This window comes from Vanellus vanellus, assembly GCF_965231255.1.
Source record: "Vanellus vanellus genome assembly, chromosome: 18".
In the NCBI taxonomy this organism is placed as follows: domain Eukaryota; kingdom Metazoa; phylum Chordata; class Aves; order Charadriiformes; family Charadriidae; genus Vanellus; species Vanellus vanellus.
Window position 1 is genome coordinate 7,978,810 of NC_138923.1, and position 27,977 is coordinate 8,006,786.

Sequence of the window (27,977 nt, forward strand, 5' to 3'; positions counted from 1 at the left end):
AGAAAGACGGTGAAAGAATAAATAGATGAGAGCGAAATCTGTTAGTGGATAAGCAATGCAGCAGTAATGACCCCGGGTGGTACTTGTGCTGATAATTTTTTTTTTTCCCCCTAAGTCATTAAACGTAATTATCTTAACTTCTGTTAAATGCCTTTCCTTAGCATCGGTCACTTGCACAATGTATTGAGACTAGCAGATACCCACACTGAATGTCAGTCCACAGCTATTAGCCGAGCCGTGGGTCTTTCTGCCAACATGCAGAAACCTGGCTTTACCCACTCTCCTGTGGCTTCCTGAAGGGGAAGCTGTGCTCAAAGATCAGAACTCCAGCACACAGTTCATCCTGATGCAGATATGCCCTGGGCAGATGGATATGCTCTGCAAAGCTATACCAGACATCACCACTCTCTTCTACTAGAGGTTGTCACACTACCGTGCCAGTAGAATGGGCTGCACGAACACATTTCAAGTTGTTTGAGCTGAACTTGCCAAATTAGGAGAGAATTCTTCCTTAAATGGTTACTTTTGCTAATAATCCTCTTTCTTTGCATCTAGCAGGCATCCTGAAGCTATGTTGTTGGGAATTTCCAACCCGCTAGCAAGGACAACCAATGAAAGCTTGAAGCAAGACAGTTAGATCTGGAACAGAATGTATGTGGCCTACTGCCCTATATGAACTCTCCCACTATAACTTCAGAACATTCATGATCAGATTAATTTATACTCCTTCCAAGACAGTATAAACTAACCCACATAAAGCGTTCACACACAAATAAGAGCAACTGATACAGGTCACTGTTACAAGTGATTAGAGAAAGAGGTTTAAATTCTCCCCCTCCCTTGTAACAACACGGATTTTTCCACAGACAAACCCTAAATCACCATAGGTGGCTGGAAGTTAGAGATCAGCTGCATTCTGGAGGATGAGTATCAAAAAGAAACACATCATTTTCCCCCCTTTAAAACCTATCACATCCAGCACTGAATGGACATCTCCAGAGTACTTGTTGGGAAAGATGTCCATAACCACGGTACTTGCAAGCAGAACGCTGAAATGTAATGGTCAACAAAAGCTGAAACCTCCCCCCGCTTCCCCCTCACAAGGCAATTAAAAAAGAGCTTTTCTGTCCTTACTCAAGCTTTCTGTATTCAAAAATTAATGAGATACACCTGAATTCTGTCTTCAACCTCACATTGACTTTTGGGAGACAGAGCAATCCTGCCGATCACTAGCAGCAGAGCGAGCTCTTCCTTCTCTGAGAAGTTTCACTGAAAATTTTCTCCAGCTAGAATAATATTACATATTAACTAAGAACTCTAAATTAAAACTCAATTATCTTTGTTTTTTTAAACCCTTCAGAATAGCCATTTATGGCTTACAACATGGACTTTCAGGAATTTTGTCTGGAACAGAACACCAGACTTCAAGAAAATTAGCATTCTGCGTTTAGTTAGGACACTTACGTGAGAAGCTGGATAATCATAAATCTGCAATCCTTGTCATTTGTATACAAGGTAGAGAAATCATCTTACTCCATACTGCTAGAGACCAAAATGGGGTTTACCACATTAGTTTGTGCAATGCACTATTAATAATGGCAACACACGACCAAACTTGATTTGAAAAAAAAATAAACAAACCCCCTACCCTTAGTGATTTTCAAATGTCTCTACTTTTAGATGACCACGCTGTAATGCATGAAAAAACCCACTTTTGAAAAATCAGTTTAAAAGATATTTCAAGTTAAATACTAAAAAAATAAGCAGACATTTATAAAAGTCTTAGTCAAATTATTTCTTTAGACTTCAAAGAGTTAAGTTATGAATGTTTTTAGGAATGAAAAAAGAATCTATCAGGTTTGATTGATAAAAGTGTAGCTTTTAACTAAGACTGAAAAAAACTGAAGACTGGCAACATTTTTTCCAGAATAATATGCTTCCTCTGCTTTTTTTCAGCACAGTGCACATAAATCAAAGAAATGTTAAAGAGGCCCATACATCACAAGCTGGCATTTCTAAACTATTTACAAAATCTGTAATAGTCAAGAGGATGGAAAATATAGAAGTGTGACCAGCAAAGTTACTGAAAGAAAACAAGGCAGTTCTACCATCCCAGCAGGGTTAATTAAGGTTGGAAACAACTCTTGATTGTAGAATTTAAAAATACTAAACCGCAACAATCCTGACAACACAGGGTTACAAAAAGCAAACAAGACAGTGTATCAGCCAAAACCGAGAAAAGGTGGATTTGAGCAACGTGCTGGTTCCACGATTAAGCACACAGTTGTGAAAATATATAAAGGAAATGCTCTAATAAGGCCTGATGTACATACAAAAGCATGGCTGACTGCATCTGCAAAAAGACAGCCCCAAATATATTTACTCCAGTGCTAGGTTGCGTATCCATCAAATTTCCACACCCCGACATCTAAGCATACAACAGACTTATACAGATGAGGTTTTCCTCAACAACTTTTACAAATGAGAATCTCATCTCCCCTTCTGAAAGGAAAGACATGGATTATGGAAAGTTTATCTGTCCATCTGTTGAAGATGTCACACTCTGACTAGAGAGTGCAAAAAGCACAGAGATGTTTTACAACCAAATCCAAAACTTACTGTAGTCTGAACTAGTGTAAAAGCCATATGCTTCGCAAAAACACCTCTTTTGCTACACATTTTTTTACCACAGCACAAAGAGTAACAGTTCGAAAGCTGCTGTAATCTTTATTTCTGAAAATAGATCACATATTCTTACTCTCATCTGCCACACTCAGCTAAGCTACCCGATCAGAAACCAGAAAGACCTGGAAATACTACACCGTGCAATGAAAGCTAAAAAAGACATGCTCCATTGCAAGAAGTTACCCGCAGTTTGCAGGTAAAGCAGCAGCTCAGAGAGCCCAAGACCGGGAACAGGATGAAGCATTGAACAGAAGGGTTTGGTGGAATGGCACATAAAGTGGTTTTACAGTTTTCTCTGTCAGTGTTGAAGACTTCCAATAGCAGTATTTCAGATTAAGCCAGGGGACCCCAGAAATAGCTTTAGGAGTAAAACAAATGGAATACGCTTCATATTATTTTCATGGGAGCTTATAATGATATTATAATTAACTCAATTACACCACAAGATTAACAGCCTTTAAAACGCTCCCAGTCATTCATTACAGGCTTAATTAAAACTCTCTTTTGGTGCTGAGCCAGCAAGAAATATGAAAATACTTGCTAAGTACCTACACATAAGTATATATGGTATTATCTTTATCATACTGTTTGTTTCCATGTTCGCAATTCAGTGAGCAATTTGGTTGTTTTATTCTTTTTTTAATATATCAAAGACAACAAGAAAAATGGCCAAGACGCCACTTTAGAGGCTTCAACACCTGCAACAGCGTATCAGCTCACTACAGCTAACCAGTTTATTTCTAGTTTTGCTGCAACAGTTAAGGTCTTCTACAATAGCAGATGCCTTTCCTCCCACACATCAATTAATTTGCAAATGCACTCAGGTTGTAGAAATAATGAAGTGCTGAATGCTTTTCTATTGGCAAGTTCTGCTGTCAGGAGGTGGATGCTGTAGGCGAGGTGCTAAAATGCGCTGCTGCTATATGCATGCCAAAGGAAAGACATGCCACATGAAACTTGGTCGACAGCTAACAGGGCACATCAATTATTTTATTTACCCCCCCCCTCACTGGAACCAAAAGGAAGAAACCCTCTCCAAAAGCTTTTTATTGTATTTATCTAGGTATTTATAACACAGTGTTTACAGAGAGATCTAAGCTTTTGTGCTGACCCAAGAAACATTTCATATTCGAAGGTTAACATACAGGAGGAGAAAAGTAGTATTTTTTCATGTATTGTTATATATGCTAAAAAAGTTACATTAAAACTGTTAAGGTTACAAGTGAAGAATTCTGTAACTAGGAAATGCCTGAATTCATATTGCCTCTGCAATCTAAATCAGTCTGCTTGTGGTAAGGATTCAGACTTTGATTACACACTTCTTTCCAAAGGACCTCAAGTCACCAGTCTGCAGGATTGCCCAGATGAAGAAGCAGTTATTCCGCACCCATTTTCATGCACAGAATGTTATTTACAGTATTTCACACAATGACCACGCTTATCTTCTCAGATGTCTTCAATGGTGTTTTCCTGCTTTATCTTGCTTCTTTACAAATACTGTCAAATTTACCTTCACAATTCTTACTCCACTCATGCTAGGTGTGGATCTGAGGAATCTCAGATTTTTAAGAACACTAAACGTTTTTACTACTTACTGTAGTAGAGTTTCTATAGCTAATAACTGCAGCCAAGTGCTCAGCAAGTCTTCGAAGCAGCCAGGTCATGGCAAGGTTGGAATCTCTACCCCCACTACTATCAGCTGAAATAAAGGAGTAATCAGTAGCAGTTCACCATTACTTTCTGTCTTGATCAGCGACTAATTGGAAGTGAAGCGCATCTTGCCAGCTATTCTCTGAAAATAAGTTAAAAACTGAGATTCTGAACTTTCAAATTAAATTCTATGCTCTGGAGGACAGCATGTTCTCATGGATACAGACCCTTCTCATTTTGAGTCCTCAAATTAGAAAGCATATAGTTAGTGAGCACAGAAGGGGGGGGGGGGGGGGGAAAGCATCATGTTACGGTTAAGAGCCTGGACAGTAGGAGTTGATCCTTTTCCACAAGCTTCCTAGAAAATATTAAGTCAATCTAAAAGAACCTTTGTGAACATTTAGTTTTGCCTCTTACCTAACTCAAGTTACTTCTGTGTTTAAAATTTAGCAAATGTAGCTAGAAAAAATAGTGCTCACCTGTCAAGTCTTCCAAGGAAGGCAAGTCCCATACTATTCCTCTCCAATTCTTCCAGTGCTTAATTATCATGCACGTTTAAACCATGCACTTCAGCTGTAGTCTGAATTTGTTAAACTTCTTTTTTCAATTACTGGGGGTTTTTTTGTCTTTGCTTGCTATAATGAAGAACCCTCTTATCCACTTCCCCCCCCCAACAAAGACGTTGGTACAAAGCGAGTCATCCGTTATCTTTTCTTTTACAAGTGAAATAAATTGAACTTGTTTGATCATACAGAGGGAACATAGGAACCCAAATGCTTTTGATCAGTTCTCATGTCTCTCAACTAAAAAACCCCAAATTAACAGGCACCTAGACAAATGGTAACTAAGTAGTTTTACAATTAAAATAATGCTTAAACCCATTTTCAAATGTTAATAACTGAAAATGTTATTAGTGCAGGTACTAACAGGTAAGGAAATTTGTTGTTAAAAATACATGATTTTCTGCTTTTTAAAATATGCGTTTTTCAGGCTGACCTTGTCCCTTTTAATTTTTTATAGCATCTTCAGTTCCAATTTGAGATTTTCATACGGGGTAGGCAAACCTTCTTATGTTCTATATTAAATGCGAGACACCTTCTTGGCACGAATCTGCAATATTAATAATAAAACAGTACCAATTTCAGGAGCAGCAATGTAGCATCAACATTCGCATACCTACACGAGTGGAAATTTAACCATGTATATCACAGAAATCTTTAATACATCATGAAAAAAAAAGCAGGTCTAAGACAACTCAAACAAAATTTGAGATTTCCTCTTTTGCCATACATACACATGACCTTGTCATGCTTCACAAGGTAACACCAACAGAGCTGATGCAAGAAAACATATGCTTCTCTTTACTGGACTCAAAATAGGAATAAAGGGGAAAGAGAATGATACTCAGGGCCAAACCCAGGTTTCTGAAGACTAGACTTGCAGCTGTCACTGTATTCAGCGTAAAATGTCCCCACCCACACAAGCCCTACAGTATTCCTATCACTAACTGCCACAACAGAATTTGAAAAAATACTTTTTGGAAACGATAAACACTACAGATTCTTTATTTAGCTAGGAATTTGCTCTGATGTTATCAGAAGAGTTTTAAAAGACTTTGAGACTGAGCCATTTTTAAGTTGCTGTGGGACACAGTTAAAACCACAGGAAAACCTAAAAGATTCATTTTTCGGATTTCAAAGGAGACTGACATACATTTGACTTCCCATGCATTGGCTGTCTTGCAGGCACTCTTCAATAACCCAGTTACCACTTGAATGTCTAACATCTAACCCACAGACATTCCAGCTCCTCATCTAAATCTGGACATGCCTTATTGCTACATCTTGATAATCTCTAAGAAAATCCTACTGATCAAAACCCAGCAGTTCATCAATACCCCAGTTTAAGGCACCAAGTAAACATTCTTCTCACTGCTTTGTGGACTTCATTATTAATGAAGTTAAAATTGCAGACATGAATCTATTGCTTCGGGTGGCGATCATAAGAAAAAGAAATAGAAAGTTAATGTGGCTGGCCACAGAGGTTTATCTGGCATATTTACTGGAAGGTAAATTAAAAGCACTAATGACCACAGTGCTACAAGAGAGGTAATAACATTGGATTAGAACAGAAAATTCTTCTCAGTCTCTTGAAAAAAGCTGGGGAGGCTCTGAGGAGGTTCTCCTTCCCCGCACCTCTATCACCCAGCTCACAGCTCCTCAGAAGGGCACACATAGCAGCCCCATGGCACGGCACGCCGCGGCAGAGGCTGCCCCGTGCAATGCTCCTCGCTGCCGTACCTCACAGCCTAACTCATATAGCAGCAGCAGCTTACAGGGCTTCAGCTAGATTTGAGCTGTCTGACATTGTGCCTGAAATACAGAGGAGAAAGGAGTGTTTTCCTTGCTGTTTAATTAATTTGATGGTATATTATCAAAACCACTCCTCTAACCTGGGCTGGAAAACTTCTAAGTCCAGCTGAGTTAGGGGAACGGCACCAACCTTTCCATTGTACCAAAATTTCCGTACTACCATATTACGTACTGGTATCCACCTCATCTTATCACCTGCTTCCCATAAAAATCACAATGCATCCAATATAATTGCCAGTCTTGAACAGCCATAAAATGCTGTACCCTGTATTTTCACTTGTTCTTACCTTTCTCACCTCAAGAACCAAAGCAACCCCTTCTCCTCCAACAGTCTTGAGCTGCCCAGAAGCAAACACTTTGTGGAGCTAAGCAAGTCACAGTGCCCATCACTGCAGCTACGGTGGGTGCAGAACATCAGAGTACTATTGGAAGTGACTAGTTTGGCCTGAATAGTGAATTTAAAATGTAAAAACATATTATACATATAAGAAAAAGGGAAAAAAACCCTGCGTCTTTTTGGTCTTAGAGATAGACAGGAAATTACATTTAAAAAACTACGCAATTGTTACATTACAATTAGGTTTCAAAACATACGCAAGCTGACAAATTCAGCATTAAGTTTTCCAAAAGTATCCTCAACTCTTCAGCAGTGCACATACTTGCACAGCCAAGAAGGATCTTTCTGTATGAGATCACGCCGCCAGCAATATGACAAATTGGTGTGCATTTAAGGAAACTGGGGCGGTGGGAGAGCAAAATACCGCTTTTTGCAAACCGTGATTTTTTAACTTGTTTCTATCACTTCTCCAGCTACAAAATCTTCTGTAAATGAGGACATTACCTACCTACCTACCAAAGATTATTTTATCAAGCCAATAACTCAGCAACATGACTGACAGACAATTCACTCAACTATAGTTTGTGCCTGAGGCATTAAAAAAAAAAGAGCGAGGAAAACTTAAAAATAGTGCAGAAAGAGCTGAAGACTTGCTGCTGGCACACTAAACAAACAGGAACAATTGAAAGCCACGGAGCAGTTAGTAATCTATATTACTGAGCCTAATGCTTGGACAGTAAGGAAAACAGATGGCTCTGCAATATGGAGATGGCTCCATGAAAAGCAATCGGCAAAGGGATACCGCAATAACATAGTACCGATAGTTTGCCTGGTTGTTGCAACAACCACAGCAAACGGAATTGCATCATTTCAGGGTAGAAAACAAAGCAAAACTTAATAACAGTAAAACAAACTAGAACTTCCTAGTTCAGTAAGCTTACGGTCCTTGATAAAGCACGGTCTAGTTTAGTTTTTTAAGGACAGTCCTGCATAGGTCAGTGCAAATAAATGAGCCTAATCCGCCCAGCACTAGCAGTGTTCCTCTTCCTGTCCCGTCCCTCTCCCAGTAATTCTGCATCACACTGAACGGCTCTGAACGTCAGCTTTTTAGTTCTACTTTTAGCTCTGCTTTAAATAAAAGTGTGCTGAGTGCAAGCTGCATAATGAAGGCTCAAAACCATGGAGATGACAGCAACTGCAATTGGGCAGCACTACCAAGCTGCGCAGGTTTTACTTTTTGTTTTTCATTCTGGCACTTATTTATTTTGTGGAACAAACCCAAAATTTGCCAAGGGAAGTTTCCAACTACATGCTGGAGCAGACAAGCAGCTGGCTGGTTTCAAACGGAAGTCCTGTTTCAGACCTTGAGGATGTACTTAGAGGCAATGGACTCGCAGCACACATGCACACACGAACACATAAAGAACAGGCGGAAGACTTCTTGACAAATGCATAAGGAGCTCAAACTAATTCATTTTCTTTAAGTATTACATTTCAAGGCCATCATGACTAAGCAATATACCAGACATGCAAGGACTTTTAATCTAAAAATCTAACCTGCAACTTCTCAGAAAGGCCAAATCATTATAAACTCTTTGACCACAGGAACCTCTTAAAATATACATATATGCTCTCTAGGGAATCAGAGCACAGATGAAAACCTAGCTTTAAAGCCAAGCATAAGATTATTCTTCCTCTGCAACTTTCCTACAATAAACCAGGTTGTTTGAAGGTCAAGGTCAGTAGCTGGAGTTAACAGAGGAAGTATCACCTTGCTCTACACACCATGACAGGTGATGCTGTTCAGCTACAGACTATGCTGACATATTCTTTGTTTTAGCAATGAGGCTATTTTAATAAAAAAAATCCATTAAAATAAGTATTTTACATAGAGTAAGTCTATTATTTTTCTTAAATCAAAACTAACTGACACAACTGCTGATGCTGGTATAAGGCAGTGGAAATCAAAGGCCGCAGCACAGTTTTACTGGTTGAGAGTCAGGGAAGTGTTGCCGAAGCATCAGCCCTCCCATGCCTCTGTGAAATATTTTCCCTCATCCAAACATTCCATAGTTCAGGAATTTGATTAAAGCAATCCCTAAGTATTGTTTATTCAACAACGTTACCTATCAGTGTTTCCTGAAATCCAAATATTTCCTTATGAGGCTGCAACAACTTCTGGAATGTAAATTTCAACACAAATCCTGTTGAAGATGAGAAAAGTGCAATCTGTTGTGAGTAAATGCACCAGCATATACATGTTGTTAAAGATTGCAAGTGGAGTTAAAAAAAAAAAAAAAACAAACCCCAAAAAACTTGGTCTGAAGCACTTCCAAAGTGCAGGGACACTGCACTGTCTGAACACTGGTGAAAGCGTTAAGCTCAGCACTGTTATGAAAGTCCACATTAAAACACAACTGACCGCACCTGTGTTTAGTTTGTAAAAGAAGCATGAAAGCACAAGGTTATTATCCCTCTCAATGAGCAACCAAATATTATTGTTCTTTAAAGTAATAATCAAGTAAGAAATTAAAGCAAGTTCATTTTAAGGACTGAAGTTTGAGGAATACATTGTACAACAAGAATTAGAACAGAACCTGCAAACTAATTACCCGCATGTACATTCACAGCATTTTGCCTGCTGACTGCTGCTACGGGTATTACTCTTCTCAAGAAAGCAAACGATTAAGATTGATTAAATACCTACTTTGCTTAAATACTCTTGATAATAAAGGCATTTTTCTTCTGCTTTTCTAATGGGTATTATATGTTGGCAACCGATGGATCCTATATTAAACTGTTTTCACTCACAACAGCAATCTGCTGCTACAATTACCAAACTGAAGAAAGGAGGGATGCTAGAGCCCTGTGATTTGAGGGGAAAACAAGAGGAGAAAAAAGCATAGTTTGCACGACACTGTAATAATCCTACTGACAGTTGGGTTTTTTTCACCTTGGAAACTTCCGTCCACACAGAAGCATTCTTTTTTAACCTGACAATTCCCTGTAGCCCGGGAACTTCATGAACGTATCATGTATTCTTATTTTAACCCGAAATAATGTCTCTCGAACCTACTGATCAGGATGACATGCAACTGCATACATGAAAGGAACAATCACATTTCCAGTACCCTACACACACTACTTCTGCACTTTAGAAAATTAATTGTTTCCATAAGTATCCTTTTAATGAAGACAGACAGCATCACGGGTTAAAAAAAAAAAAAAAAAAAAAGATTTCAGCAATTTGCAAGAAAACAAAAACCCAATCAGTCAGTCAAGGCACTGTTTGACTTTTCATCAACCACTGGGAAAAATCACAAAGGATTTGCTGCTACTCTGATTTGATCATGCAAGCCTCTGAAAACTTCGCGTGGTCCATTATTTATTTAGAAAAACATTTTCTTTCCATATTTACCATAAACATAGTGTACGTGAGACATTAGTTTCCCAGACTTCACATTGTGGCTGACAAAGCAAAACGCATACTGAAGTTAGAAGGCCATCAGAGCAAGAATCTCTGAAAAAGGCCACCTTCAATAAATGCACGATAAATGTCTCCTCAGTCCACTCAAGCAGAGTCTTCAGCCACTGCTGTATGTCAGTGTCGATTTTAAAAACAGGTCATGGATGTTTAGAGAAAAGCCACAGCCCCTTGATTTCTATACATCTGGGAACTGCTACATTTTGCAAGTTAGCACATATGAAAATGCACTAAGGACAGTACGCTCCGAGTTAATTTAGACTCTGGGAGTTCCACTACAAATAACCTTTGTAATACAGTCAACATTCCCTGCAAGAGATTTTTTTGGGAAAGTGACTCTTTCATCTCTCCCTGTATTGTTATTGCAACAAAACCCTTACTATAGCATGACCATCATCCAATATGCGTTTACTAGACACACACAAAATCATAAAGTTACTTTGAAATTTGTTTGAAGATTAGTCAAAAGCACTTGCAATGCAGTATTCTCTGCAGGAACAGTACCAATGCCATTAAAGCCTATTCCATTTTAAACACTTTTTCTCCTCTGTTGTTCTATGGAAGATCCACACAGAAGGACAGCAAGTTTATCACTACAGGAAGAGAGCAAAACTTAACAACGAACAAAGTCCCATCAAATTAATATAGCAATAATATCGTTCATGAGGGAAAAAACTTGAAGGATAACATGTTTTGGTTTATCAACTTCAATTAAGTTTTCTTTTTCCCCATCAACCCCTTTTTCATTTCAGGACTCCTTTCTCTTTGTTGCAGGAAAAATGAATTGTATCCGAGTAGGTGAATGGTTTATGTTCTTGCTGCTTTTAGTTCATGCAACCTGCTATGGCAGAGCAGTTGTCTCATTTGGGTTGTTGCAAAAGAAATTTATTCACCTCTGTATGTAGATATAGTTGCCTATTACATGGAAATATGACTTTGAAACACCATACTTACAAAACATAATATTCCAAAGCTGCTTGGGTCTCTATGGACATCTGTATAACACCAAGCTGACACATAAAACACTAGTAATGAGATGTTCTTTTGATTCCCCACCCATTATGCTGTCTCTCTCTTCCATCTGTGCTGCACTCTGAACGGACAAGATCATCCCCTGGATGCTTCAAGTCTAGCAACTGCATGGATCATCCAACAAGACAGATGGACCGCAGCTTTCCTCACAGCTTTCCCCTGAAAAAGAGATTTGTTTCTTCCATTTCTGTAGAGTGTAGCAGACAACTCCTCTCTGCTTCGGGTCTTCCAGAGGGAAGGTATTGGCTTGGAGGAAATATAACTAACTAGCTTGCTCATCGACAGGAGAAAGCAAGCACATTGACTTGTGCCCTTTATGTATTGATGGTCTAGCTAAGTAAATTAAGATGTACAGGGGAAAAGCAAAGAGCACTAGAAGTGGGTATACAACCCAGAAAAGCATAGTAGTAATTTTATATCTTCTTCAATCTTCCTGAAATGTGATTACAGTTGACCTTTAAATCCAGTAGATCAACCAATCAATTCTGCTGGAACAACCCTGTATATGTGATCTAAGAGCACACCCATACTTAAAAAGCTTCCAGTGGCTGCCTGGCATAGTCATTTTATTTTGCTGTAAAAGTTACCAAGATTTGTCTCAATTGATTTTACTCACAAGAAAAACACATCAAAACTGCAGCATCAGCAGACACTAAAGGTCTTAGCTTCTTGCAGGATGAATGCAATATCAATAGTTATTAGGATGTATTCATACAAGGTACACAAGAGGGATGGAAAGAAGATGCTAGTAATCTCACTTAATCCTAACGCAGCCCCAAGTCAGGTTCTTTAGGTTGTGGGAAAAAAAAAAATTGCAAGAAAAATGATAAACACTGCAAAGTATTTGCCAGGCAAAATGTTGAATTTAGAACTGAAAACATATTTAACAGCTCTTTAAGTAGTAAAGCTTTTGTGTCGTGTTATATGTTAGTTCTATTTCAGCTGATAAATTGTGCTTTAAAAAAATAACCCCAAAGAGGCTTCTGGATGGTATTTGTCCATATTGGGCTGAGAAGCAAGATCAGCAACCCCTAGTGATCCTACTCGTATGCAGCATCTCTCAGATTTCTCAGAGTACTTACTCTGTAGCACAATCCTCATTTTATAGACAGGAAAACAAAGCAACTTGTGAAACCTCATTCAGCAAGTTAAGGACAGACAAAAGAAGAGGATGTACAACTCCAGAGTCCCTCCAGTCCCATTATAAACTTGGCAACACTGCCATTCCTGAAACCTTCACCCTCTCCATCAGAAACATTTTGAAATGTCCACACACTGTATCATCACACACTTGTGCTCTCACAGTCAACTAGATAGCAAGTTCTTTTATGCAGAAAGTCATTAACTTCACTCCAAAAAAACCCAGAAAATTGGAAATGAAAGGTTAGCCTTTGCTTCACGAGGCACAAGAGAGCTTACTACTTGATCAGCTCTGTGATCTATGAAATTTCTACAAACAGCTTTGGAAGAGGCACCAAGCACTTCAGCCAAACAAAGAAAAAAAAAAAAAAAAAAAAGGCACCGAGCAAACTGAAAATGCTACATTGAAAATTCTGAAAATACAAGATTTCACTCCAGAGTAAAACTGAACCATAAGGCATGCCAGAGAATTTGTTAAGTCTGAGTGCAGAGACAACTGCAGAGAAAACTCTAAATAGAACCCAACTGAAAGCATATGGGTAGGGCAGGGAGGGAACAATAGAATAAAAATCTAACTAATGATAAAACACACAGTCATGTTTTTTTCTTAAAAGTCATGCAGGAAGAGAAACATATATACAGCCTCATTGAGAGATAACCTTGGGGGAAGGAGGCAGCTATTATTCTTTAACTGCAGCTTATTTGATACAAAACTGACATTTTCTCTGAATGAAGAATTCTTTTAACATAAAGAAAAGCCAACTTCTGAAATGAGATAGAGCCCAGTAACACTGCAGTAGCTGAGAATGTCATGATTTCCATTATAAAACTGTTTTGCAGAGATTAGGAACAGCTGTTTCAAACTGAATTAGACTAAAACTAGAAACAAGCTGTCAAGACCCAAAAAATATATTTTATACATAAAAGAACGTATTTGATTCAGCTGTTTTATCGTGGTGGTCAGCCAAAAGAGAGAAATAAAGTAACAGTCTGAAATTCCAGACGTTGTCACAAAGACTCTCTCATTTTTAACACTCTTTATGTAGATTTTTTTCCTTTGAGCATTTGGAATAGGAAAAATGTCAAACAGCTCATATCACAGATTCCTGAATATTTTCAAACCATGGGCAGCTTAAAACAGTTTAGAGACACCTGAGGACTCTTGCTGCTCTTGTCCACATTCTCTGCATCTTCTGTAGCAGTAACTGGATGTTGCAATAAAGAAAATATACTCAAGTGCTGTTGACATGAAAAGATTAAAATAATTCACTTTAACCCACCACTTATGAGTAACTGTGCATGCATACAGCTCCTTTTTGTGCATGCTTGCAGATCCTAGGAGGCTTTCAGCGAGCATTTTCAGTATCGATTTCCACAGGAATTGCAGTTTCATATAATGAGAAGTAAATACATCTATTTTAGAATATACTGTAAAGTGTCACATCTAGATACAATTCCTTTGTGTCCAATGACCCATGCAGTATACCGAGCACTTCTTATACTATGTTGCTCGCTGCCAGTTACAGAAGCTCAGAGAATCCAAATACAACCAAATTAATCACGACTGGGGCTAGTTTTGAATAGAACTATTTGTTTCAAAGCACAACTCTGAACATCAAAGACCCCTGTGATTTTATTACAGGCTGTGAGATGTAGCCATTATACTCTGCTTTCCAACCAAATCTAAAGTAATCTTGAAAATATCCTTAGCATTTCAACATGCTCGTTACTTTTCATAATAATGACAATGACATATACTAATTCTACCCAATAAGTATATTAGTTATTACTGTCAGTTTGTCAGTATACGTGCTTTTGAAGAAGGAGTATCTGGGAACAAGCCAACTCATGAGCACATAAAAATATGCACACTCCAAGAAATGCATTTTTAACTCACTAAGACACCAGGCAAGCATGCAACTGCAGTCACACGCCATTTCAGCTTTCAGATTACTCACACGGTCTAGCTTTAGGCATTAAACTTGAGTACTTAAGTTCTCAGCAAACTCAATAGAGCACCAGAGCATGACTGAACGCTTCCCACTAAGCCGAGAACCTTACAAAAGAGCACAACGAGATAACTGCTGCTCAAGATACATAAACTTTTGTCTTCCTGTGAAAAGATCAAAAATGTGAAAGACTAGCAGCTGGCAGAATCAAATAGCTTTCATTAAATTTCATTTTATTTATTATTTATTCAGCTTTCATTTTATTAATTCAGAGGACACGTACTTCTAGGTATACTGTAACTGAACAAATGTCATTGGCTAAAAGATTTTATTCATGTGTTTTGCTTCTTGTGCAAGTGGAAGCCTTACATTCAGGCATTTAAAATTAGATAAAATGAACTGCTATACATGCTTGGTCTAATCTTGTATCAGCACAGAAAGTGATACTATGTACTGGTAAGTCATCTTTATCTCCAGAACTTCAGGATTTTACAAGCCTGAAAGACTTAAATGCTAGCTCGTACTGAGATGATGCACCACCAACAAATGGAGTGAAGTAGCTCTGAGTGCAATGTTCACATTCTTGTCTCTACCTTGTTCTCCTATCAACCTCCAAACCTGCCCAACTGTGGCACTACTCAAAACTCCAGGAGAGCCAAGATGTTTCTGCAACTACAGAACAAGCCTGACAGTCAGCCATAAAGTTACATAGCCTACAATTCTTAGTACCATGCTTAGAATATACAAAGAATCATAGAATGTTTTAGGTTGGAAGGGTCCTTAAAGACCATCTTGTTCCAACCCGCCTGCCACGGGCAGGGACACGTTCCACTATTGTTTTTCCCCTTTCTACTCCCAGCTGACCCAAGACAGAAGAATATAATTAAGAAAATACAATTAAGAATTAATATAATTAATTTATCTTCATATAATTAAAATAATTAATATATCTTAATATAATTAAGAAAAATCCCAAGCCCGTTTCTCAAGAGGCAGCATTTTACAACAGAAGCAAAGTCTTGGTTTTCTATAGAAGAAGAGTAATTCATCAGAGTTCCTGCAGAGAGTAGAACACTAAATTCAAGTACCCCTAATAGCTGGGTCAGATATCAGGCCAGATCTGAAACAAAGTTCACCTGCAAAACCCAACATTTTCAGAGGAATGTAAAATGACCACATCTACTGCAAAGCATGGACTTTCTTAATGGCCTGCTGAATGTTATTAGTGAAATCTTACAACTTTGGGGAGAACAAATAACTTGCTTCAAATTATGAAGCAAAATTTTATGTTATTAACAGGAATATTTTGGAAAAGGCAAATTCACTCTGAAAGGTCATCTGAGATCAACAGCACATCTTTTTCAATACGCCTCTATCTATGTTAAAACCAAAAACCAGGCACACAGATGAACAGTAATGTCATGGTCTGTAATTTCTTATTCATATTCTTCAGTTGTCGCAGCATCAGAGCCACAAAACACCATCACTTCTGCAGGGCAGGATTATTCTTTCCTCCCAGGAAAATAAAAATCAGCATGCATTGAACCCAAGAGGCAAGAGATTTCAAAAATCACCATAGACCCCCCGGGTTACATGCCTTTCACATCAGAAGCTCAGTATTAACTACTGCTGAATATAAAACTACTGCCACATTTTTGCCAAATGTACATTTCGATGAAGTGGCAGCCAAACCAGCAGTCTGAACTGCACCTTTGATTACATACAGCTTCTTACACAGACTATTTTCAATTTTATTAGCTTTTAGGCAATTTCCATGTTTTATAGCCCAGTTATCAACAGTATCTGATTTAAGACACCATGGGGAAGAATTGAGTATTGCTTATATGCAATTCAAACAATTAAATCACTCTGTGAACTGTCTGAGGGGGCCAACTTCAGTAACTCCAAAAGAGAACTCCAAAACAGATTAGAGATGAGCACACTTCTGCATTTAAAAAAAACCAAATAACAGTTATACAAAAAGACCCGACAACAACAATAGTAGAGAGCAACAGGGTGACACCATTCAATTTTGCATTTTATTTGAATTCCTCTAGAAGCTATAAAAAAAAATCTTCCATAAAGAGTATCAATGGGATGCTTATCACCTGTATCAGTTATTTTATATTAGTGTTCATATTCCTTGAATACCCTTCATATGAAGGTCCCCAAATGCTTTACAAACATCTTTAATTTGCTGGAAAGAAAGCAAGACACAACTTTGAGTCTTTGAAAACATCCTCCGTGCTTTCATGGTGGCCACCATCTGCTAGATGATAAGTCAGGCTTTCATCACCAACAGCAAGTCTGTCTGAGCCACCGAGAGCTGAGATAGCAGGCAAACATGAAATTCAAAGGAATGCTGGGTCCAAGGGCTTCTTGCAATGCTCTTCTTGTTCTGCAGTCCTACATATTCTTCAATTAATCCCTAGACAATATGGATTTCCAGTTACACTTTGTGGTATTTTTCAACTTCTAAAAGTAAAGCCTTTTCTTTCAATCTAATGTTTATACCATGACTTATTCATCTACATACTGCATTTCTGTGCCTGTGCATGACTTAGTTTGATTCAAAGTCTGTTATGAATACAAAGCAATGCAGTTTTAACCAATCTGGTTTGATGAGCACATTATACAGCTTAGAAAGGGAAAGTGATCACTGACTTACAAATTACATAATTCAGCCATCCAACATGAACTGTATGAAGAGTTCTTGCAGAGGAAAAAAAAAAAAAAGGAGTTAGGAGGGGAAGAACCGGGAGCGGGCAGAAGTGTTTTGGTTAAACTAGAGCAACATCAATCATTTCCATCCTGAAATAGGCTAACAGCCAGAACATTAATACTTATCAAAGAAACAGGGAAAAAAACCCCGCTCATTAGCAAATAAAGGTGTTGCAAAGCATTAAATAATTCCCACCAGCTGACAAGGGGGCTGTGATTTATAATAGTGTGTATTGATATATCACTTCCCATAATTAGGAAAAGTGAGACTGGTACTGCTTACAGCATTATTTTGATCAGAGCCTTGAAAAATACTGTTGAATAACAACAAACACCAGGCACAACAATAGAAAAACACCATATCATGCTCTCAGGCTGCTTCAGATTTGAAACAAAGTATTCTAACAAAATCTAGTAAGAAAAGCAAATTCTGTTTAGGCATGTATAACCATATTTCACAATAGCATCCTAGTGTGAATTATTGCTATTATAACTCTGAGAAGATCACAGATATAAAACATTCAAACTACATAAATAACAAGCCAGAATCAAAGGCTAATTATTTCTCATTTTTTTAAGTAACAAGTTACTCATCATCGCTTTTCCTGAAGTAACAAACTATCTTCAGTCTACTAAAACGTCAAAGAAATTCAGCTAACCCGCATAGTGGCACAAGGTGGCATATGTAGCAAATTCTTACCTACCATAGCATAGAACCATAGAACGGTTTAGGTTGCAAGTGACCTTGAAGATCATCAAGTTCCAGCCCCCATGCCATAGGCAGGGACACTTCCCACTAGACCAGGTTGCCCAAGGCCACGTCCAGCCTGGCCTTAAACACCTCCAGGGATGGGGCCTCAACAGCCTCTCTGGGCAACCTGTTCCAGTGCCTTACCACCCTCAAAGTGAAAAATTTCTCCCTAATGTTTAATCTGAACCTGCCCTCTTCAGTGTAAAGCCGTTCCCCCTCGTCCTATCGCTACATGCCCTAGTAAAAAGTCCTTCCCCAGCTCTCCTGTAGGCCCCCTTTAGGGACTGGAAGGACGTAATAAGACCTCCCTGGAGCCTTCTCTTCTCCAGGCTGAACAGCCTCAACTCTCTCAGCCTCTTATAGGAGAGGTGCTCCAGCCCTCGGATCATCCTCATGGCCCTCCTCTGGACACGCTCCAACAGGTCCATGTCCTTCTTGTGTTGGGGACTCCAGAGCTGGATGCAGTACTCCAGGTGGGGTCTCACGAGAATGGAGTAGAGGGGCAGAATCACCTCCTTTGACCTGCTGGCCACACTTCTTCTGATGCAGCCCTGGATACGGTTGGCCTTCTGGGCTGCGACCACACATTGCTGGCTCATGTTGAGCTTCTCGTCAGTCAGCACACCCAGGTTCTTCTCCTCAGGTCTGCTCTCCAGCCATTCCCTGCCGAGCCTGTATTTGTGCTTGGGATTGCCCCAATCCAGATGTAGGACCTTGCACTTGGCCTTGTTGAACTGCATGAGGTTGGCTTGGGCCCACCTCTCCAGCTCGTCCAGGTCTCTCTGGATGGCATCCCTCCCCTCCAGCGCGTCTACCTCACCAAACAGCTTGGTATCATTGGCAAACTTACTGAGGGTGCACCCAACCCCACTGTCCACATCGCCAACAAAGATGTTGAACAGTACAGGTCCCAGTACCAACCCCTGAGGAACGCCACTTGTCACTGGTCTCCACTTGGACATTGAGCTGTTGACCGCAACTCTCTTGAGTGCGACTGTCCAGCCAGTTCTTTATCCACCAAGTGGTCCATTTGTTGAATCCATATCTCTCCAATTTAGAGACCAGGATATTGTGTAGGACGGTGTCAAATGCTTTGCACAAGTCCAGGTAGATGACAACGGTTGCTCCACTTCCCCTGTCCACTGCCGCTGTAACCCCTTCGTAGAAGGCCACCAAATTTGTCAGGCATGACTTGCCCTTGGTGAAGCCATGCTGGCTGTCACCAATCACCTCCTTGTTTTCTATGTGCCTTAGCAGAGTTTCCAGAAGGATCTGCTCCATGATCTTGCCAGGCACAGAGGCGAGACTGACTGGCCTGTAGTTCCCTGGGTCTTCCTTATTTCCCTTTCTAGGGAATATTTCCCTATTTCATCTTTCTAGTAGTGAAAAGAAAGAATAAATTTGTAATTTTCATTTCTTTTTGTTCCAATTATTATGTGTCAAAAACACTTTTATAGTTATACATGGTAACAATAAAATAGTTAAGATAGCCCTGGATTGGACTTTTGTTCAAAACCAGCATAGGAATCAAAGGCAAAGAAACACCAGAGTCTGACAGCTGAAGATTGCAGGGATTCCGGGCTGAGGAGGGAAGATGCATCCTCCAAAAAGATGGATATAACATGTTATCCATCCCCAATGCCGCTTTAGGCAGGGTCTCTAGAAGAATAAAACTCCTCCAACATACAGTAGCTGGTGAGTCTGCCTTTACTTTTACTGTTGTTATTATTATAAGCTTCCCTGTTTTCATTATAGTTTTCACTATTTTTGCCTCTCACTGTATTTTTTTTTAAACTATCATTGCATTGCTTCAGAAAAATTTTGTGTCCCGCCTTTTTCCTTCTCCCATAAACTATACTTACACTATTGTAATTCCTGTCCACCCCTTCCCCCCTTACATTTTGGTGCAGGTACTTTTTTCCTCATCATAGTCTGTCCAGTGCTTTCCATCCCATCACTGTAACATCAAGGACAATTTGCACACTACCTGAATTTGCCACCCTATCATTCCTGGTCACTAAAAGCAACCCTGCAATAATAAAAGTCAATATTCTTCAGGCAGACAACTGAGCAATAATTAATAACTACGGCAGTTGGAAGCAAAGAGGTAACCACCTGTTTCCTAGACATATTAAAAAAAGAAAAAAAAACCAACAAAACATTTATATAATTCTGAACCGCAAGGGCATTTCACCAAAACATTTGCCTAAAATCGCACAAAATTAAAAGCCCATAAAGGGCATTTTTCCAGACTGCCAGGCAAACAACATTAGTCACTGGCTGCATAATACTTGGCATCTACAAAGCATTTCTGTCCAAAGAACCCAATGCACTTGAGACACATGTAGACTAGAAACTCTCCCAAGAAATAGGTTAAGTATTATTATCCTATTTTATCCGTAAGAAAAATGAGGCACAGAAAAAAAATCATGCATTCTGTTCAAGGTTACAACAAAAATTAATAAGAAAAGCAAGAATAGAATCCAAGTGGCCCAGCTCCTATTTTGTGCCCCGTGTACAAGAAAACACCAGTTTGTGTATCATTCATTGTGACAGGAATATAAACTCCCATGTCTTATATGCACAGGAAAGGAGTCCACAGCTGGTAATCCCTAAGAGCCTTCCCCTCCGACTCCCTCTATGAAGCACTGGCTCTGCTCTTAGAAAGCAGATTAAATTACGCTCTTCAGAGCGCAACAGAGGTATCCTTGTAGGGGCTTGTCACTTTGCTTCAATTAAAATCTCATTTTATTTTTTTATTTGTTCCCTTCTATAAGCAAACCAAGGGATTTTGGTCACTTCAAATCTTTTCTTTAAGTAAGTTCTTTAGAGCTCCTGCTCACTGAGAATATCAGTATCTCAGGCTGCACCACTAGTCTGCCCACTCTTAGCCAGCAGGCACAACTGATCTTCAAAAGCAACCTCCAGAAGCATTGGCCAAGCAGATGATCCAGTGACCATCAATTTTCCTCAGTGCCATATGTCTGTCACTGATATTACAGTACACCTGAAATGAAAATGTTTCCCAATTTGGGAGGATGAAATCTCAGCAGAATAAACTGGATCTCCATGCAACAGTATGTCACAATCTTATAGCACCGCATTTTTGTAGGAAAAAAAAAAGTCCTGAAAGGACAAAATCTTGGCCATCTGCCTGAACTTCCAAAGAACTGCCAACATCATAATTCAGTTACATTGTCCATGCTACTGTAAAACTACATTAAATTCAAAATGTTTGAGTGCATCCAAAAATTTAAAATTAATGTTCCTTGGAATGAACACTTTGTTTTACAATGAAGATGAACAAAAAAAAATAAATTACTTCAACAGTGTCCCTCTACTATTATGGTTAACATTTAATGTCATTTATTGTCATTAAACTCAATATTTGTGTCTAATCAATACTAAGCTACCAAGGGCAGTCGTAACAAGTCTGGACTTTCTCTACAGGCTCTATTGATTTCTTTTTTTGAGACCTACAACAAACACAATTTAAACAAATAATTTATCAGGGAACACATCAAAATAATTTAATAAACAAAAACTATATATTCCTTTTCTCTTCTGTCATGTGACAGAAAATCATTTTAACTCATTAATGGTAATCTCAACAGTTCAATTTAAAATTTATGTAAAAATAAGAGGAAGCTAAGAGGTAACAAATTTAAATCCACATATTTTTTAGTGTATTTCAACATGCAGATCAACAGTATTTTTTTTCATTTTGTATTTGCCAGCACATTACTTTTAAATAAATTTATGAAAACTCCTGTCCAGTTTTGCACTGATACTGTAAAGTTTATGCAAGTTGCCACAACGTTTTTTTCACAGATGCATAAATTAAGTAATATGATCTAAATCGTACCTGCTCAGGGAGTCACAAAGTCAGAAAAGTTGATTTTTTGCTTCCTGCTTGAAGTGGTAGATAACAGCCTTCCCGAACCCACAGTTACCATGTTTTTTTACGTACCATCTCACGATGATAAAACAATACCACCACTGCTCACATACACCTATGCACATAGGTTCAAACTACAAAAGTGCTGGAATCGGAGTAAAGCAAATGGACAAATGCAACTCTGAAAACAGTAGAGCATACCATACTGCACTTCAGTGAAGTTAAAAATCAAGGAAAACATTTTAAATAACATCACCTGTTCAAGACTACCATTGTTCTAAATTTCCCTCACTTCTACTGCTGTTAATAATATTATTTGACAGTCTGAAAACAAACTCTTTACTGCAAAGGAAAAAAAAAGGAAAGCTGACTTATAGAAGACAGTATATTCACTTGGGCAAGTAAACTCTGCTAATACTGCTATCAATCAAAAACTCAGGGAAGACTTTGTTTGCCGCTATCCAACAAATTCAATGTTTCTTAATTCTGGTAGAAAGAGTAATTCTATAATGTTGGTTTGGTAATTGATCCATTTTGCATATGCCCTTCAAAGAAACAATCAAAAGCAAATAAGCAAAAAAAATCTCTACCAGTGATTAAAGCTCAAATGTTGGGCATGAACTACCTGACAGCACCCCATTACGAGAGGGCAAACTTGAAACTTGCCCTATAAAAGCATTTTCCTTGTTCAGTGGACACATAATACGCTGCATATTTTCTGTTCCACTGGAGTCAATGGAAACACCTTAACAGACACTGCCTTGGGCATGCACAGGGCAAGGGTATACAAATGCTTTGCCAAAGGCAAAGAGGATGAACAAATACACACTACCGGCAATAAATAACCTCACTAAAGCAGCAGATGGAAACCAGAAGTTTATACCACTCAAAGAATTATTTCAACCTCCTGGATTCCAAAAACCTGCATCTACTCTGACCACCAGCATTACTGCAGCTGTATCAGGCAACCATACAATCACAAGTTTTAATAAACATTTTATATGTGGGTAATTATATAATATTGGTTTAATACCATCATCACCAAGTATTTTTCCCCACAAAACCCCGCCGTCGCACAGCATTGAGAACAAAAATATGAAGAAAGACACAACTGCTTAGTAAATGATGCTCTTATTCATGAGATCATGGTCTCATCTACTGCAAAAAACAAGAAGCACCCAGGAACAAGGAAGGCCAGCCTAAGGGCACTTGTTATAGAAGTGTTGAAGAAGTGTTGAATAGAAGCGAGTTGTTCCAATGCTCTGTCACAAACGTGAGGTCACACCTTTTTTTAAAAAAAAAAAAAAAATCAAAACTTAATCAGTGTTTCAGTCTAATTTAGTGAGCGACTTTTAACAATTCCCTTCATCTAAACTTACAGCAAATGCATTCTGCCCTGTGGTAGTTTCCTGTGAATTCCAATACAATGCGAGCAGCAAGCATCTGGTAAGGAGAGGCAAGGTAGCAAGCAGCACCCTGCAGATCCAGTCCTGACTGTTCTAAGTGGTATCAGGCCATGCACATGCAAACCAGAAACCCTTCCGACTCCTACTGTCATCTTAGATTTCAGCTGCTCATACACAACAATCACATTACAAAAAATTCAACGGCTGAGATGTACATAATTACTCAAACCAGAAATCAACTACAATTACTAGACAGAGACAGTCCACATTAAAAAAAAAAAAAACACTACTGATTTCTACAAACTTCCTAACTTACCAATAATACTTTATCTGCATTACCCATACAGAATGATAGCTATTTTTTTGTCTTATCTAATATTGTATCTGCAATATTACATTAGAGGGCACATATAGATACTTCTGGGAAACAGCACTTCAACGGTAATGAAGAAAACCTCTTTTCTTAAATAAAATCGAACAGGAGGGAAAAAAAATTCATCAAGTAGACCTAAATACTTTTCCATGGCTACTACATGCTTCCATGCACCCCATGGTCAGCAAAGTAATTTACTTGTATGATTTCTACTGAGACATAAAAGAAGCTAAAGCAAAGAAGAAAAACCAGTTAGCTCTTCCTTGCAATAAGATCAACTTAAACTTCCTGTGTTTTTCAGCTATAGCTTGTGAGCGCTGTTAAACACCTGGAAAAGTAAAGTTCTTTTGTAATGAATGCATTTGACAAGCTGTTGTGTTCCCAAACAGCTGCTTCCATTATAAGGACAACTTTACCATCTGCAAAACTATTGGGTAAACTACAGTAAGTAAATATCAGGATAGCAGGTGCTAATAAATAACAAGCACTGCCAAGATAACACGCTTCAGTACAGAAAGTTTTATTTTTTTCCCACTGTACTTTTCTGTACCCCTGAAGCAGACAAACTTAAGATACTCAGAAACAGAGGAACCAGTGTTGTGACTCATAGGAGCCGTAAAATAAGGTTCAGGGGAAATATCTCTGAAATTACAATTAAACGCAACTCATCTCTGCTGATCTAAGCCAAAGAGTTAGGTCAGTAACTCTGCACCTAGAAGTGGGTCTTCTCACAATACATAACCAGCCACAGCAACAAGTATTAATTGTGGGAAATAAAACAAGACAAAAATTGTCAGGTAAGTCTAATTTCCTATGTTAACATTCACATCTTAAGACATAAATAAAAAATTCTTTGTTTATGATCTTCACTAGACTTGCAGCTAGCACTGCTACTTAACCCAAAAAGCTTGTCCATGCTTCCAACACAAGATCAAAATTGGGCATTTGGTTGACCCAGCATCAAAACAAAGCTGCAAATACAAAGAAATAACTGTTCTAACATTCAATATCTTGTGAACAACAAGGAGTGATGATTAATACAGCCTCAGCTGAAATGTAAGAAAATAAAACTAAACGAGCTATTACTTGTGCAACCAATTTTGCCAGAAAAAGTCATATACGTAGCTATGATCCACCTCCAGATTTACAAAACTACTGAAGTTTTTACAGTTTAAAAAAAAAAAAAAAAGAACCAATTTGGCAGTACTACGCTTTAAAGAGCTTCATGTGGTTTATGGTATTTGGAAGGTCACTGTCACTATAGTCTCCAAAATGTGGCCAAGACTATCATTTCCAAAGCAGAAATACTAATGTACGTAGACCAACCAAAAATCTCCGTTTTTAAACAAATAGACTATTATATAGGACAACTTTTAAAATGCTGGGGTTTTTTCTTTGGGTTTTTGGTGTTTGGAGTTTTTTTCAGAATTACTATTTAAGACTTCTAATCGTTCTTTCAATTTTAGATAAAAAATAATGCAGTGAAGCTTTTCTTTTTTTTTAATATATAGTACTATGTATAGTGCTTTGATATACTGAACAATAGTTTGCTTCTCATGAAATAGCCCAGTTACCCAGTTATTATTACCAACCTTATTTATTATTGTCCTACAAGCTACTACTATCAGCCTCCCCATGTTTTAACAATAAACAGAATGCATTGAAACATGCAACCCAAAGTCTGCATACTCATTTTCCCTATATTTCATGAATGTCCTTTTGGAATTGCACCACAGCCCTGAAACTCTACTCCATCTATCCTCCCCTGGCAGCCGTGTGGCTATTCCTGCCATCAGTAATGCATGAACAATCAAAGAGAGAGGAAAATGCCCTTATCTCAGTTCATGAAAAATACAGCAAGCAAGCCACAAAGGGGTCACAAATTAAAAATTAAATGCAGACAGACATAAAGTGTATTGACACATCACCACATCTAAATCCTCCCTTCAAGCAACAGAAAACACCAGACACACATAATAAGAATAGAAGGCAGCCAAAAGATGTAATGAAATAACACTTATTCAAGAAGTGTATTTAGCAGTGAAGAATTAAGTAGCAACATAAATGAGCATCAATACGGTCTTTGTTGCTAATGGTAAATCCAGCAGCTAATACCCTCACACAGGCAACACATCTGCTGTTAGAAACGGGCAACCTATCCACCCCTGCTGGTTACTGCAAACCCTAGAAAGGATGCTAGTAAATTTCAGAACCACCATTAGGTAGAAAGTAGCTATTTAAATACGACTTAAACAGTATATTTTATTTTAGCTGTAAAACAGAAGTTAAAGACAACAGAAATAAAAGAAAAAAATACTGGTTTTCTCCTGGAACTTCTAACTTTGTATACAAGTCCACAGGAAACTAGAATTTTCTGCTCTCTGAAATCAGAACGCAGTATTACAAAAAACTGCTCTTCAAAGCTCCATAACACTCCAAGTTAATAAAAAACTCCATTAGAACAACTCTATCAAAGCTATTATCAACTGAGTTTACTCTGATAATGACCTAAAGAAGGAAGTTAATCACTGAAGACTTAACCGCATTACAAGTTTAGAAGTTTTCATGTAGAAATGTTAGATGGCTTTACTTTTTTCTGAAAGTAACAAATTATTTTTTCTGCAGTGCCAATAATCTGTTAACAGCAAGAAAGCCAAGCAAACATGAAATATTTTCTCAATAAATCTCTACTCAAAAATCCCTCCTGTCCCCCATTTTCCAATCATATCAAATTACTATCAATTATGAATTTTACTGATTTTAGAAGACGTTAACACATATTTGTACTCTGAAAAGTAACTGTATAAACATTATTGTGGTATTCATATAAACATTATTGTAGTATTCTATTTTAAATCTCAGTAATATTAGATTTGCTGGCTCAATGTATAACAAGAACTGGCCTATGATGTATTTGTGGAGTCTGAAAATCTTCCTTGTTCATGTATCGTAATAAATAATTTATAGCAGAATTGTTCCTTTTAATGCCCTAAATATTTTCAGATTTATTATTCCTGCTTACTCCTGCTATCTTGTACACGGTTGTTACAAGCTACAACTCTGGACTCTCTTCTTCTTATTTCTGAGACCTGGTGCAAAAGTTTTTTAGAAGCAGAAAACATGGTATGGAAAGGCATCGAGATTTGTGATGATGACAACTTCCCTATATGTTTCTTTCCTAGAAATAGGTTTGGAGGTGACATAAGCTCTTGATTCACTGCTCTAATATCCCACTGCCCTCTGCTACAGTGTTTACTGCCAAATGCAGTGACACAATGTACTTTTATTTTATATCTACCTAAGATCCTAAAAAGCTAGCATGGAAAGTATTGTTCTGCTTGGGAATGAACACCCCCTTTGAAAAACAAGGGCACAACTCAGTATCGCAGAAAAGTCTCCTCTCAATTAAAACACCATTTTCTACCCTTGAAAGTACATTTAAGAACCTACTATGTTCCTCAACCTCATAAAAAAACTCAGCAATTTTGACAGTCGCAAACACTAAGTCTACTGTATCACAAATCAAACTTTCTATAGGAATACACAACTAAATTACATTGATGTGTTCTGTTACCTTATTTGACCACTTGTAGGCTTGAAGAAGTTGGCTGTAAAGAGGTGTTTTGTCCTGAACAGGATCTAGGCTCAGCAGTCCACTATTGTGCAGCGGGTGGTTCTCAGACGGTTTACCAACTAGGTTGCTCAGACGTTCCAGTTCACTGAAAGAAAACAGAATGGCATTTTTTTTTTAAAGTCAGATTTGCAGATACAGATATTAGAGTTATATAATCCTCCTGCAGGGACAGCCATTGTGCATGAACTCTATTTTAATAGCTAAGTGAGTTTTAAATACTTCCCCAATTCAACAAAAAACATAATCACTCTCATTATGTAAACAATTTAAGGTGGTCTGTTAGTCCTTAAGCTCGGGGCTCTTAAGAAAGAAAGTACAAGTCAAGAGTCTTCGTAACACAACCTAGAAAGAGTCAAACTATGACAGGTCCTGCTCACAAGCACTTCCAGAACCCAGGGCATCTTCTGAGCAATGCATACCCTCAGAAACTACAAAAATTCTGACTTTAGCATTGCCAGCTATACTAGAAGTATTTTTTAACCATCAAGCAGGCAGATGCCTCATAATTTCATTAAAAATCCAGAAATTAACATTGTCCTCATAAC

General features: G+C 38.2%; 1 protein-coding gene across 3 annotated transcripts in view; it reads right to left on the reverse strand.

Moving 5' to 3' along the window:
• Nucleotides 1-27,977, reverse strand: part of MED27 (mediator complex subunit 27) — a gene marked incomplete at its 5' end in the record, with an annotated part of 97,648 nt that overhangs the window by 67,489 nt on the left and 2,182 nt on the right. For all 3 annotated transcript variants that reach the window (XM_082492778.1, XM_082492777.1, XM_082492776.1), the window contains one exon: nucleotides 27,373-27,517. In XM_082492778.1, coding sequence (XP_082348904.1) covers nucleotides 27,373-27,517 — 145 coding nt within the window. The remainder of the gene's footprint in view (nucleotides 1-27,372; nucleotides 27,518-27,977) is intronic.